This window comes from Schistocerca serialis, chromosome 2 (genome assembly GCF_023864345.2).
Source record: "Schistocerca serialis cubense isolate TAMUIC-IGC-003099 chromosome 2, iqSchSeri2.2, whole genome shotgun sequence".
Classification (NCBI taxonomy): domain Eukaryota; kingdom Metazoa; phylum Arthropoda; class Insecta; order Orthoptera; family Acrididae; genus Schistocerca; species Schistocerca serialis.
In genome coordinates, this window is record NC_064639.1 from 436,607,330 (window position 1) to 436,622,920 (window position 15,591).

The window sequence follows — 15,591 nt, forward strand, 5'->3', positions numbered from 1 at the left end:
TATCGATTGTTAACTACATTAGCATGTGACTGAAAATTAGTCAAAATATATTCTTCTGAGAGTTAAAATAGTAAAAATAAACACAAATAAGTGATTAGTCATTCAATTTATTACTCAGGTTCTTAATAATGTATGCATATCAAAAGAAAATGATGGTATTAGTGGATAATTACGTTTTTACCTACAATAATTTTTATTTAATATTTCTTGTTTCATTGACAACTTACAGAAAAACAGTAATCATAATACCTCAAAACATCTAGCGCAAAAAGACAAAGCATATAATAATAAATTGCTGCTTCTATTTCCACAATCAGCACATTTTTCATAGTTACCCAACTTTGTGCATATGACGAATCAAATCACACACTCTATGAGAGTAACCACATTCGTTATCATACCTGGAATAGAAAATATAATAATTGGAGAAGTAGAAACAACATGAGAATTAACACAGTTAAAACAGATTAACCACAGTCTCAGTTTTGTTTGAACTACAGCACTATTCTCTACTATTTACGAATCTCAGAATCATTTTTACGATATGAATTGTACACCTATGATTGTCATCTCACTACTACAAACTGAGAAACAATTGAAAAAACGGTAATACTGACCAGGAAATAAGCTTGACGAAGTTGCTGTTGAGTGACATGCCAGCTTTTGCATCAAAAATAGATGAGTTTGCATTCCCTATAAAATCTGATGAAACAACTTCATCTTCAGTGTAGGACAATATTCCACAGAGGGGACCCTCAGCAGCTTCTTTCACTTTCTGTTTTATTTCATCGTAAGTTGCACCTTTGCCTATCCTGAATTTAACAAAATTGAAAGTTACTTTGCTCTTAAAACTACTCTTTAAATTACTTACAAATCAAGAATGAGAATAAATTTTAACAACTGTAATATTTTCAATCAAAAAGAAATTGCCCACATCTGTCCTCCAGCCCAGTCCCCACAAAATGAAGACTTTTTTTTTCTTTATAGATCTGAACCGATTTATTTAGGCTTCCCTTTTAATCTTATTTCAAAATTATGCTCCATCCATATGCAAAAACGTCTTGATAAGTACTTCCCTGAGTAACTTTCACTGCTGTCAGCTTTTAAGACTACTGGATTTCATAGCATAACTTTCACACAGCAGATATGCTGTTATACAGTGCTTTCAAATAAACTTTTTACATTTTACTAATTACATACACCAAAATGCCTGCACACAACTGTAGTTTTGAACTTGGGGCACAAAATCTGTGTGTGTGTGTGTGTGGTGGGGGGGGGGGGGGGGGGGGGGGGGGGCACTCTTTAGACAAATGGCTTTTCCTTTATTTTTAAGAAATTAGAAATTGACCTACATCTATGAAACAATGTAGCAGACCAGAACTAAATCATGTCATGTACTCTCAATAAGTGTAATCCTACAATAATGTTTGATGGCATTTAAATTGTGATCTCATAAAATATAACGATAAACTTTAATTCACTTCTGTTTAGCAGTTTGTATATCATTCCATAAGATTATTATTCTGGATATTCTCCAGGGGGGGAGAAAAAAAGAAAAAGAAGAAGCAGCAGCTAAGTTCAAACAATGTACTAATTTTATAGCAGCTTCAGTTGTTATTTAGATTTCAACCACATTATGAAAAGGGCAGATTGCTACTTACCAAATAGAGGAGATGATGAGTTGCAGATAGGCACAACAAGAAGGCTATTATACATTTTAGCTTTCAGCCAAGAGGCCTTCTGTAGTCTTAAACACACACATTCACACAAGCACGAACCTCACATGACCACTGTCTCTGTCTGCTGAGGCGTCAGTGGCCAGAGACTGTGGTCATGTTTAGAAATTTGTGCCTTCTGTTTTCTACTTCAGAAGGCCTTTTGAGTGAAAGCCAAACTGTGTAACAGTCTTTTCATTATGCCTACCTGTGATTCAATGTCTCCTATATATGGCATTGTTGTTGTTTATGAGAACTTGAGATATTCTGTGATCAGTTCAGTATTGAATAAAATTACACTGAGTAAGTAAAAGACTATTCTGATGAAGCTTTTGTTAAATTACCACCAATCTCAGGTGAAAATAAATAATGCATAACTGCCTACAGCTTCAATGCGTCTGTGGGGGATGGTGATCAGGCCAATACGAGTGTACATGTGTGTGAGACGTGATACAGCTCGTCACCTAAAACTAACAGTTTACGTAGAACGGATTGCGATTAACAGAAACATTTCCTTTTCGTTACTGACATGCGCAGTCAGTATGTATAACATATTGCAGTAAGGTTTGTCATCTCACTGATCACTTCGAAACATAAAAAGCAATTAGAGATATAAACTTCGAAATAACTGTTTAATCTACATCTTTGTACAATGCGTCCTGTTATATTTGAAATGAAAAACAAACTAATGTATGAAATTTTGAAAATTAATAATCTAGACTTGAGATTAATTATTCAAAATGTAGGTATCACTTATACAAGGTCTGCTCAAAACATTTCGGAACTTTGTCCATAAAGTTTCTATCCATTTACCTTTTACTTATTGTGCATGGTCTCCTTTGAAATACCCTTCTCCACAATGAATACACCACTCCCAATGCTGTTTCCACTTCCAGAAGCAGTCTTGGTTCATCGCTTGCTGGATTCCACAAAGCACACTTTGTGAATTTTCTTACATCTTGTCTACTGTTGCAAATCTTTGTCCTTTCAGTGAGGTTTTAAACTTTAGAAATTAAGTCCACAAGGGCAACGCCTGGAGAGTATTGACGACGAGGCAGCACAGTGATTTCTTTTTTGTGCAATACTCACAAAATGGTTGACTGATCTGGTCTTGTAACATCAACGAAAACGGCCTTGCTGTGCTTGTACTGTGAACAGCTAAAAGTAAGGGGAAACCACAGCCATAATTTTTCCTGGAGGCATGCAGCTCTACTGTATGGTTAAATGATGATGGTGCCCTCTTGGGTAAAATAATCCCCCATTTGGTTCTCCGGGTGGGGACTGCTCAAGATGTCATGAGGAGAAGCAACACTGGCGTTCTATGGATTGAAGCATGGAATTTCAGATCCATTAGTCAGGCAGGTAGGCTAGAAAAAATTTAAAAAGAGAAATGGATAGGTTAAAGTTAGATATACTGGGAATCAGTGAAGTTTAGTGGCAGGGAACAGGACTTCTGGTTAGGTGAATACAGGATTATAAATACAAAAGCAAATAGGGGTAATGCACGAATAGGTTTAATAATAAATAAGAAAATAGGAATGCGGATAAGCTACTGTGTACAGCATAGTTAACACATTGTTGTAGCCAAGATAGATGTGAATCCCACAGTCAACATAGTAGTACAAGTTTATATGCGAACTAGCTTCACAGATGAGGAGGGGATAGAGGAAATATATGATAAGATACAAGAAATTATTCAGATAGTTAAGAGAGTTTAATATCCATGGGGGACTGGAACTAGATAGTAGGAAAAGGGAGAAAGGAAAAATGGTAGGCTAATATAGAATGGGGGAAAGGAATGAAAGAGAAAGAATTCTGCACAGAACATAATTTAATCATAGCTAACACTTGGTTTAAAAATCATGATAGAAGGTTGTATATGTGGAAGAGATGTGGAGACACTGGATTGTTTCATATTCATTATATAATGGTAAGACAGATTTCGGAACCATGTTTTAAATTGTAAGACATTTCCAGGGGCCGATGTGGACTCTGACCATAATTTATTGGTTATGGACTGCAGATAAAAATTGAAGTAACTGCAAAAAAGCAGGAATTTAAGGAAATGGAGCCTGGATAAACTGAAAGAGCAGAGTGTTGTAAAGAGTTTCACAGGGATCATCAGGAGCGATTGACAAGAACAGTGGAAAGGAAAACAGTAGAAGAAGAATGGGTAGCTTGAGAGATGAAATAGTGAAGGCAGCAGATGATCAAGTAGGTAAAAAGACAAAGGCTAGTATAAATACTCGGGTAAGAGAAGAGATATTGAATTTGATCAATGAAAGGAGAAAATATAAAAATGTAAAAAATGAAGCAGGAGAAAGGGAATACAAGCAACTAAAAAATTAAATCAAAAGGAAGTGCAAAATGGCTAAGTAGGAATGGCTAGAAGACAAATGTAAGAATGCAGAAGTATGTATCGCTAGGGGTAAGCTAGATGCTACCTACAGGAAAATTAGACCTTTGGAGAAAAGAGAACCACCTGCGTGAGTATGAAGAGCTCATGTGGAAAACTAGTCCTAGGCAACGAAGGGAAAGCAGAAACATGGAAGTGGTATACTGTGGGTCTATAGAAGGGATATGTATTTCAAGGCAATATTATGGAAATGGAAGAGGACATCGATGATGATGATGACTATGATGAGGAAGATATGATACTGTGTGAAGAATTTGACAAAGCACTGAAAGACGTAAGTTGAAACAAGGCCTCAGGGCTGGATATTCCACCAGAAATATTGGTAGCCATGACAAAACTCTTCCATCTGGTGAGCAAGATGTATTTGACAGGCGAAATACCCTCAGACGTCAAGAAGAATGTAATAATTCCAATTCCACAGAAAGCAGGTGCTGACCTGTGTGAAAATTACCAAGCTGTTAAGTCATATTTGCATAATACTAACATGAATTCCTTGCAGATAAATGAAAAAAAAAAAAAAAAAACTGGTAGAAGCTAACCTTGGGGAAGATCAGTTTGGATTACAGAGAAATGTAGGGACATGCATTCCAATACTAACTGTACAGCCTATCTTAAAAGAAAAGTTAAGGAAAGGCAAACCTACATTTATAGCATTTGTAGACTTAGGGAAAGATTTTTATTTTTATTTTTATTTTTTTTATTTATTTATTGTTCCGTGGGACCACATTTAGGAGAAGTCTCCATGGTCATGGAACGAGTCAATACATGAAATTATAACACGATTGTAGAAACAGATAAAATGAAATATAAGAAACATATTCAGGCGACAAGTCGTTAGTTTAAATAAAGAAAATCAAGAATGTAACACTGGTATTTGCTTAATTTTTTAGCTCTTCCAGGAGCTCCTCGACAGAATAGAAGGAGTGAGCCACGAGGAAACTCTTCAGTTTAGACTTAAAAGTGTTTGGGCTACTGCTAAGATTTTTGAGTTCTTGTGGTAGCTTATTGAAAATGGATGCAGCAGAATACTTCACTCCTTTCTGCACAAGAGTCAAGGAAGTGCATTCCACATGCAGATTTGATTTCTGCCTAGTATTAACTGAGTGAAAGCTGCTAACTCTTGGGAATAAGCTAATATTGCTAACAACAAACGACATTAAAGCAAATACATACTGTGAGGGCAATGTCAAAATTCCCAGACTATTGAATAGGGGTCGACAAGAAGTTTTCGAACTTACACCATACATAGCTCGAACAGCCCGTTTTTGAGCCAAAAATACCCTTTTTGAATCAGAAGAATTACCCCAAAAAATAATACCATATGACATAAGCGTATGAAAATATGCGAAGTATACTACTTTTCGTGTTGAAATGTCACTTATTTCAGATACTGTTCTAATGGTAAATAAAGCGGCATTTAGTTTCTGAACAAGATCCTGAACATGGGCTTTCCACAACAGCTTACTATCTATCCGTACGCCTAGGAACTTGAACTGTTCCGTCTCGCTTATAACATGCCCATTCTGTCTGATTAAAATGTCAGTTCTTGTTGAATTGTGGGTTAGAAACTGTAAAAACTGAGTCTTACTGTGATTTAGCATCAAATTATTTTCCACAAGTCACGCACTTATATCATGAACTACATTATTTGATAATGTTTCAATATTACACACAAGATCCTTCACTACCAAGGTGGTGTCATCAGCAAACAGAAATATTTTTGAATCACCTGTAATACTAGAAGAAGGCATATCATTTACATAAATAAGAAACAGCAGTGGCCCCAGCACCGACCCTTGGGGAATGCCCCATTTAACAGTGCCCCCATTGGGACTGAACATCATTACCACTCTCAATATTGCGGAGGATTACCTTCTGCTTTCTGTTCTTAAAGTAGGAGGCGAACCAATTGTAAGCTACTCCCCTTACTCCATAATGTTCCAATTTCTGCAGTAATATTTTGTGGTCAACACAGTCAAAAGCCTTCGTTAAATCAAAGAAAACACCTAACGTTCGCAACAATGTTGACTGGAATACTCTTTCAAATTGTAAAGGTGGCAGGGGTAAAATACAGTGTGTGGAAGGCTGTTTACGATTTGTACAGAAACCAGATGGAAGTTATAAAGAGTCGCGGGGCACGAGATAGAAGCAGTGGTTGAGAAGGGAGTGGGACAGGGTTGTAGCCTATCCCTGATGTTATTCAATCTGTATATTAAGCAAGCAGTAAAGGAAACAAAATAAAAATTTGGAGCAGGAATTAAAGTTCAGGGATAAGAAATAAAAACTTTGAGGTTTGTCAATGAAACTGTAATTCTATCGGAGACAGCAAAGGACTTGGATGAGCAGCTGAATGGAAAGGACAGTGTCATGAAAGGAGGATATAAGAAACATTAACAAAAGAAAAATGAGTATAATGGAATGTAGACAAATTAAATCAGGTCATGCTGTGGGAATTAGGTTAGGAACTGAGACACTTATAGTAGTAGATGAGTTTTGCTATTTGGGCAGCAAAAAAACTGGTGGCCGAAGGAGGGAGGATATAAAATGTACACTGGCAATGACAAGAAAATCATTACTGAAGCAGAGAAATTTGTTAACATTGAGTGTATTTAGTGCCAGGAAGTCCTTTCAGAAAGTATTTGTATGGAAGTGAAACATGGGCAATAAGCAGTTAAGAAAAGAAGAGACTAGGAGCTTTTGAAATGCAATGCTACAGAAGATTACATGGGTAGATCATCTAACTAATGAGGAAGTACTGAACAGAATTCAAGGGAGGAGAAATTTGTGGTACAAACTGCCTAGAAGAAGGGATCAGTTGGTAGGACACATTCTGAGGCATCAAGGGATCACCAATTTAGTACTGGAGGGAAACATGGGAGGTAAAAATTGTAGAGAGAGACCGTATGCTGCAGTAATTACTCGGAGATGAAGACAGAGTAGCAATGAGAGCTGCATCAAATCAGTCCTTGGACTGAGTACCATAACAACACAATCACGAACCAACAGGGATAAATGTGTGGGTGTATTATCACGATGCAAGAGCCATGAATTGTCTCATCACATTTCAGACTGTTTTCTCCTAACATTTTCTCACATGCGTTGCAACATGTCCCAATAGTACCATCAATTAACAGTTTGTGCTTGTGGCATAAATTCATGATGAACTAATCTTTGAAAGGCAAAGAAAACTATCAGCATGGCTTTGACACTTGACCTGACCAACTTTTTTTGGTCTTGCAGAACCTTTCCCGACCAACTGAGAAGAGCAGACCTGGGTCTCAACAGCATAACCCCAGATCCACATCTCATCACCAGTTATGATTCTCCTAAGGACCATCCCATTCTCATTTGCACTATACAAAAGCTCTTCACAGATCATGAGGTGAAAGTCTTTCTAGTCTTGATTCATGAGCCTTCAATTCGATCTTGGCAGCACATGGTGCATTCCAAGATGCTGTGCCAGGATTTCATTACATGATCCAACTGAAATGTTACATTCTTCTGCAATCTCTCTGAAAGTCTGTCTGATTGGCATACACAATTTTGTTGTCGTTCCTGACATGAGTGTCATCGGTAGACATCGAAGGTGTCCTGAAAGAGGGTAATCTTTAACTTCCGTCCAGCCATTTTTAAACTGTGTGAACCACTCTTAGCACCGAGTATGGCTCAAGCACTCATCACCACAGGATTCCTGTGTCATTTGGTGTTTCTTGTGCAAGTTCTCTCGAGTGTCATGAAAAATATAATGCAGACACTGTGCCATCTCAAAATTCACAAACTGTGCAACACAGCATTCTACTCAATACAGTACTGGACAATAACTAACAGACATACAACAGTGAAACTTTTGGCAGTTACACATTAATCACAGGCTTTTGCAGGGGTGCCAACCACATTTCACTCCAACACACCATTGGCACGAAATTACAAATGATTTGGAATTTTTGAACAAACCTAATCCTTTGAAAAACGGCAATGTGAGGTCACTTGACAAGTTTATTTTCTTTTTCTTTATGGTTGTTCATAATTTTTTTCTTTGTGATATTTCTTACAACATTCTCCCAGATTAAGTCCTGGTATGCTCTTGCATGTTTCACAGTACAAAATTGTTTCTCTTCTTTCTCCTTGTATTTGCTGCAAAACATGTAATCCTTTGCCGACTTTTTTTCTGTTCCATTATAAAATGCATCTTCCTATTTACTCTCTCCCCCGTGTCAGACAACAGAGATCTTCATCCTTTTTTGCTTTCCTTTCTTTAATTTGTATTTCTCACCTGGTTGGATGATTAGATTTCTTCCGTAGAAAATCTGAGTCTCCAGTTGTTCTCCACGTTCATTTTTGTCTATTGAGTGAACAATATAACTTTTCACTACTGCAGTTTCTATCAACCAGAAGAATCATATTTTTCCAAAACCTGTGTGACTGCCTTGTAAAGTCATAGCAATAACAGTGGTGATCTTCCCTGTCCACACCACCTCCCATAAACTTCATGTATTCTAAAATAACAGTGGGTTTCAGGAACTGAACTGTTCTTTCTTCTTATAACCAGTGATCAGTTGGATCTGAGGACCAAAGAATGTACTCAATATTGTCCCTGAACTCTCGTCATGGAATGAAAACCACAATTTTCATCTCTCATAATTCATATTCAGGCATTAAAGTTTAATTTTGTGCAATTTCTGAGCAAGTTTACAACTTGTGTAGAATCTGTTACTATAGATATGTGAGCCCAAATCACCTACATAAGTTATCAACCACTGTATGAAATGAAAAAGGTAAATCAGGATGAATTACAACTTTCCGCAGTTGTATTTCCATAATATGAAATGTGAGGAAAAACATAATGACTTTTTGAATCACACAGACAGAAAACTCAAACCACACTTCGTGATTTCTTTGGATTGTAGAACTTTTAAATTCTTCTTTTGGCATCTAGTGTGCTATCATCTGTATCCACATTTTGTTCTGGTACACAGAGTTCTTTGCATTTAATGTTAATATACTCAATAACCACCTTCACCTTGCTCCCTCTTGTACAGTGACACCCCTGAGCTGTGAGCCCAACCAAGATCTTTGGGGAGAGGGGAATAAAGAAAAAGATGAGAAAATTCCTTGAAAAATTGAGTTCTAGCCAGTCTACTGTTGAATATAGTCAACTAATTCTGCCTTAAAATTCAATGCTATGCTCAATATTACAACAAAAAAAGCCTTCAGTTGTTCTAATAAAACATCTCCCAACGAAGTCCCACCCTGAGTGTTTTGTAAGTGGAGCGACTTTCTGTATATTTCCTTTAGCATCTATATTTGCAGCATTTACAGTTTCACTAATAAGATAATCAATGAAGAAGAGCTGGAAATATAAGTTCAGATTTTGGTCGAACGCCATGAGGGATGGTTAAAACTCATTACTCTGTTGCATGAGAAAGAAAGAAAACTTCAGGAGATCACTGTCGCCATTATAATAAACTGTCCAGGTATCACTTTTCCCTCCAAAGTAGATTCTGATTGACTATAACTTATATCACTGCACATGGTGGAAGTTTCTTCCCAATCACTCTCATCACTAAATTCACCTCCATCCTCAATGTCTACGAGAAGCTGCCTGGCAATAACACCACCACATTTTCTAGCAGCCATTATCAGTCAAGAAACATGTGAATGTAACACACTTGGAGTTATCAGGTCTTCGTGCCAAGTGCTGCCATATGCCTAGCAAATTCCACCAACGAAACAGATGGAAGGAACAATGGAAACGTGTTGGATACTGTTCGACATCGGAGCTGTAGAGTAAAATTGTAATGTCAGACATAGTCCGACAGAGGATCAGAGGAGTTAAAAGAATTAAAGAAAAATTCATAAAAATTATAAATCAAACAAACATGCAAACTTCAGAACTTTTGTAGGTTGTTTGGTTACATGTTCCATAGATCATTTGAATGCTTCTTTTATTTGAAATGGTGTGGAACAAGTCAGTTTACAGTATATGTATACATGATCAACATTTACATTAATGAGAAAATTATCATTATGCCTAACTCCTTGCAGAGGTAACAATACAATGTCCGTTGGTGAGCACCAAATATTATTCTTACTACTTTATTTCGTGCAATCCACACTTTCATCATGAGCAATGACTTACCTCAGATAATTATTCAATAAAATATATAATTGCATGGAAATATACAAAATGCCAGGAGGTTGATTTTCTATTTTCCAAAATTAGCAATTATACAAAGAACAAATTTAGCTAGACTCAGTTGTTTGAGAAGCTCAGTAATACACTTCTTCCATTTCAGATTTTCATTAATATGTAAATCCAAAAATTTGAAGCATTCTAGCCTATTTAATCATTCCTGCTCAAGTGCTACATCAATTGTTCATATGACTATTTGCTTTACAGAATAAAATATAATGTATGGTTTCTTCTCCAAAATTTAGAGAAGGTCCATTTTCTTAGAACCACTTTATAATTCTTTGGAAAATATAATTAACCACCTCTTCTGTTAATTTCTCTCTAATGGGATAGCACTAGTACCACCCGCAAAGCGCAAATTCTGCTCACTGAATGTTAAGTGGAAGGTTATTCACATATACACGGTATATGAGTGTATCCTAAACTGAACCCTGTGGGACTTGTTTTGGGATTTCTCCCCAGTCTTTAAATTTTCTACCCTTCAAATATTGTTTGAATTATTCAGCACAACCTTTTGCCTTCTATTTGTTAAATAAGATTCAAACCAGCTGTGTTTAAAGCCATTATTTGGTTTAGACTGTTGTCACCACAAATATATACTTTTATTATAATTTTTCGCTTTGATTAGAAAATTGCTGTAATTGAAAGAAGGTAATCTTCTATGGATTTTTGGTGCACACAGATGTTAGGTCACACACTCAGTCACATATCCACAAAGTATTCAGTCTAGTTGAGTTTAAGATCACACTTTTTTTAAAAAAAAAAAAAAAAAAAAAAAAAAAAAAAAAAAAAAAAAAAAAAAAAAAAAAAAAAAAAGGTTGTATAAAAACTGTTTTAGCAGCATGTGTTTTAAAGAGAATGTTTTTAAGAAGAGTTTCAGAAGGAAATAGGCTGCAAGTTGTTGTTCATGTCAGCACCAATGACACCAGTTGCTTGGTTTCTGAGACCATCCTCAGTTCCTATGGGCAGCTGGCGTTAAGTGGGGTAGACAGCTGGCTTCACTTGTGCGGTGCAAACAGAGCTCACAATTAGCAGCATTTTACCTAGAGCTGATCGGGATCCTTCGGTTTGGAGCCAAGTGGACGATATCAACCAGAGGCTCCGTTGATTCTGTGACAGTCATGGCTGCAGATTTCTAAACCTCTGTTATGAGGTGGAGGGTTGTAGGACTCCCCTTGGTAGGTCAGCAATGCACTCCACAAAGGAAGCAGCTACTCACGTAGCATAGTACTTGGGGAGCACACAGGTTTCTCCTCCCCCGACCCCCCTCCCAGCAAGGTGGTAGTTTGAGGTCCTCTGATGAATGCTCACCAGTTGATACACAAGAGGTGAAATCAGAGAGCATAAAAAGTACACACAGTTTGACTGTCAGAATTTTAACAGTAGATTGTCAAAGTCTTCATAACCAAGTTCCTGAACTTACTGCCCTCTACGAAAACTGTTGCCCCCCAAATTATTCTAGGAGCAAAGAGCTGACTGAAACCATAAGCAGAAAGCTCCAAAATATTTAGTGAAGCAGGAACTTATGTTGTAAAAACAATCTGCAGCCAACAACACACATTTTGATTTGCTTGCAGGCCAGTGGTAATTATCTATGAGGTCTTATTATGACTGGTAGTGTATAGTTTTTAAAAGATAATGTCCAATTCATCCTCTGATGATGGTTGGGATCAGAACTTCTTTGGTTAGGATAATGATGAAACACACCATTCCTTTGTAACACTTTTCATTTCTGGTTGACGGAAGTTGACCCAAGTATTTCTATAGTGACATGACTTGTGGAGAAGATCATGAGTAGTGTTCATACACTCCTGGAAATGGAAAAAAGAACACATTGACACCGGTGTGTCAGACCCACCATGCTTGCTCCGGACACTGCGAGAGGGCTGTACAAGCAATGATCACACGCACGGCACAGCGGACACACCAGGAACCGCGGTGTTGGCCGTCGAATGGCGCTAGCTGCGCAGCATTTGTGCACCGCCGCCGTCAGTGTCAGCCAGTTTGCCGTGGCATACGGAGCTCCAGCGCAGTCTTTAACACTGGTAGCATGCCGCGACAGCGTGGACGTGAACCGTATGTGCAGTTGACGGACTTTGAGCGAGGGCGTATAGTGGGCATGCGGGAGGCCGGGTGGACGTACCGCCGAATTGCTCAACATGTGGGGCGTGAGGTCTCCACAGTACATCGATGTTGTCGCCAGTGGTTGGCGGAAGGTGCACGTGCCCGTCGACCTGGGACCAGACCGCAGCGACGCACGGATGCACGCCAAGACCGTAGGATCCTACGCAGTGCCGTAGGGGACCGCACCGCCACTTCCCAGCAAATTAGGGACACTGTTGCTCCTGGGGTATCGGCGAGGACCATTCGCAACCGTCTCCATGAAGCTGGGCTACGGTCCCGCACACCGTTAGGCCGTCTTCCGCTCACGCCCCAACATCGTGCAGCCCGCCTCCAGTGGTGTCGGGACAGGCGTGAATGGAGGGACGAAAAGAGACGTGTCATCTTCAGCGATGAGAGTCGCTTCTGCCTTGGTGCCAATGATGGTCGTATGCGTGTTTGGCGCCGTGCAGGTGAGCGCCACAATCAGGACTGCATACGACCGAGCCACACAGGGCCAACACCTGGCATCATGGTGTGGGGAGCGATCTCCTACACTGGCCGTACACCACTGGTGATCGTCGAGGGGACACTGAATAGTGCACGGTACATCCAAACCGTCATCGAACCCATCGTTCTACCATTCCTAGACCGGCAAGGGAACTTGCTGTTCCAACAGGACAATGCACGTCCGCATGTATCCCGTGCCACCCAACGTGCTCTAGAAGGTGTAAGTCAAGTACCCTGGCCAGCAAGATCTCCGGATCTGTCCCCCATTGAGCATGTTTGGGACTGGATGAAGCGTCGTCTCACGCGGTGTGCACGTCCAGCACGAACGCTGGTCCAACTGAGGCGCCAGGTGGAAATGGCATGGCAAGCCGTTCCACAGGACTACATCCAGCATCTCTACGATCGTCTCCATGGGAGAATAGCAGCCTGCATTGCTGCGAAAGGTGGATATACACAGTACTAGTGCCGACATTGTGCATGCTCTGTTGCCTGCGTCTATGTGCCTGTGGTTCTGTCAGTGTGATCATGTGATGTATCTGACCCCAGGAATGTGTCAATAAAGTTTCCCCTTCCTGGGACAATGAATTCACGGTGTTCTTATTTCAATTTCCAGGAGTGTAGTTACTGCAATTTCATATGGTGTCACTTGGCAGTTTTCCTAGACAATGTCTTCAATGGTGACAATATCTGAAGCTTGCAGCAGAGCAAGCTGTGACCCATTTCAATTCTGTTTTGTTATTTGCCTCCTTAAATGAGTTTTTTCGTAATTATCATTAGCATTAGTGAGAGATGTGCCATAAAAGATGTCAGTCTGTAATTCTGAGTATAAGATCAGGCCTAACTTTGCTAAATTACATTAGTCAAAATAATCTCCTAATTAATGATATGAATATAATCTCCTATAATCTCCTATAATCTCCCAATCCGAAACCTCTAATCTAATCTCCTAATTAATTTGAACCATTTCAAATAACTAGTTTTGCTAACTCTTTGGGTGTCATGGCACCATGGAAGGGTAGTGAAAAAGATTGTCTCCTGGTTTTGTTACTATGTGACCGTTCCATATGCAACATATGCTAGAAAGAGGTACAAGAAGCATTCTGTGCACGGAATTGTGTTGGTATCACAATAAGTGCGTCAAAATTAATATCTGAGATTCAGAACCGATGGAGACCAGTGGCAATGCCGTACATGTGCGAATGTTTAGCGGAAAACAATTTAAAAGTCTCCATAACCCTTCAAGAAGTGGAAATTAAACATAAAAAAAAGAACTAGCTGCAATACACTCTGAACACAAGGATCTCTTGAACAAACTCAAAATACTGAAGGCGAAACTGTCTGCTGAGTACATAACAGTGAGCAATCTTGAGATTATGTTGGCGTCCCAGGAAGGGAAAAACGATGCTTTAAGGGAAGAACTGGCTGCAGCATGCTCAGAACATGAAGAAATAAAGAAGAAAATGGCTACAGTGGAAAGTGAACAACAAAATACTTGTGTACTGTGTTCGTGTGACTCATGTGTGACCGGGAATACCGGAAATAACAAGCTTGTTATTGGAAATAAGGAATGTGATTTTAGTGCTTCAATCAATCACACCAGTAATTATGTATGTTGCACCAGCAGCTCAAAAGTAAAGAGCAACCAATTCTAATATCAGGTAAGACAAACTTACTTCAGAAAACGACACAAACACATCTTACAAACTCATGTTTACCCACCAATGATCCCCAAAACAAAGTGGAAATGGTACAAAATTCCATGAAAACAAAAAATGAGTGAACAAAAGTGTAAGGCAATCATCTTGGGTGACAGCAAAGGCTGCAATATATCAAAATTTCTAAATGAAGGTGACCACATTCGGTTAACGTCCATCCCCAAGCAAATGCAAGTGTTGTCCTAAAAAACATTGACAAAACTCTCCAAAAACATGCACCTCTGACATTGTTGTAATTGCAGCAGGAACAAATGATGTCACCTGCAACAACAGCCAGAATCTACTAAAAACACTAAGAAACAAACTACCGTGCATTTCATCAAAGAAAGTGTTCCTAGTGGACGGACCATTTAGACACGGCCTTCCAAACAGGTCGTGTGTAAACACAGATGTAACAAACACAAACTCACAAATCTATAAACTTTGTTCAAAATTCGCAAATGTCACTGTAATTGAAGCCAGCAAGATTTCCTGCAGAAGGAAGAGAGATCCGCAATTGGGATCTTCCAAGATTTGTCCAAGGCATTTGATGTCATAGACCACAAGATTCTTCTCAACAAACTGGAGTCAAAAATGGCATCAGAGGCACCCCACTTAACTGGTTCAGCTCATACCTGACAAATAGGAATCAAAAAGTGTCAATAAAACATAACAATCAAGGACATATCGAAACATTCTACTCTGAATATTGCAATATTACAAAATGTGTGCCCCAAGGCTCAATACTTGGACCACTGTTCTTCCTTGTTTACATAGACGACCTACCATCAAATGTCAATGCCAGCACCAGTACACTCTTTGCAGACGATACCAGTATTCTCATTACAAGCAAAAATGAACATGAACTCCGAGAGGCCATAAATGGAAATACAGACGAACTTGGTGATTGGCTTGAGAAAAAAAAGCTCATAGTTAACACAAAGAAAACCAGTTACTTAAACT

At 38.9% G+C, this 15,591-nt stretch overlaps 1 protein-coding gene across 1 annotated transcript in view; it reads right to left on the reverse strand.

The window, feature by feature from the left end:
* Window positions 1-220: 220 nt before the first annotated feature.
* Window positions 221-15,591, reverse strand: part of LOC126455591 (glyceraldehyde-3-phosphate dehydrogenase 2-like) — a 100,425-nt gene continuing 85,054 nt past the window's right edge. The window contains exons 7-8 of the mRNA XM_050091348.1: window positions 618-812; window positions 221-401 (exon numbers count right to left, since the gene is read on the reverse strand). Coding sequence (XP_049947305.1) covers window positions 332-401; window positions 618-812 — 265 coding nt within the window. The 3' untranslated portion in view covers window positions 221-331. The remainder of the gene's footprint in view (window positions 402-617; window positions 813-15,591) is intronic.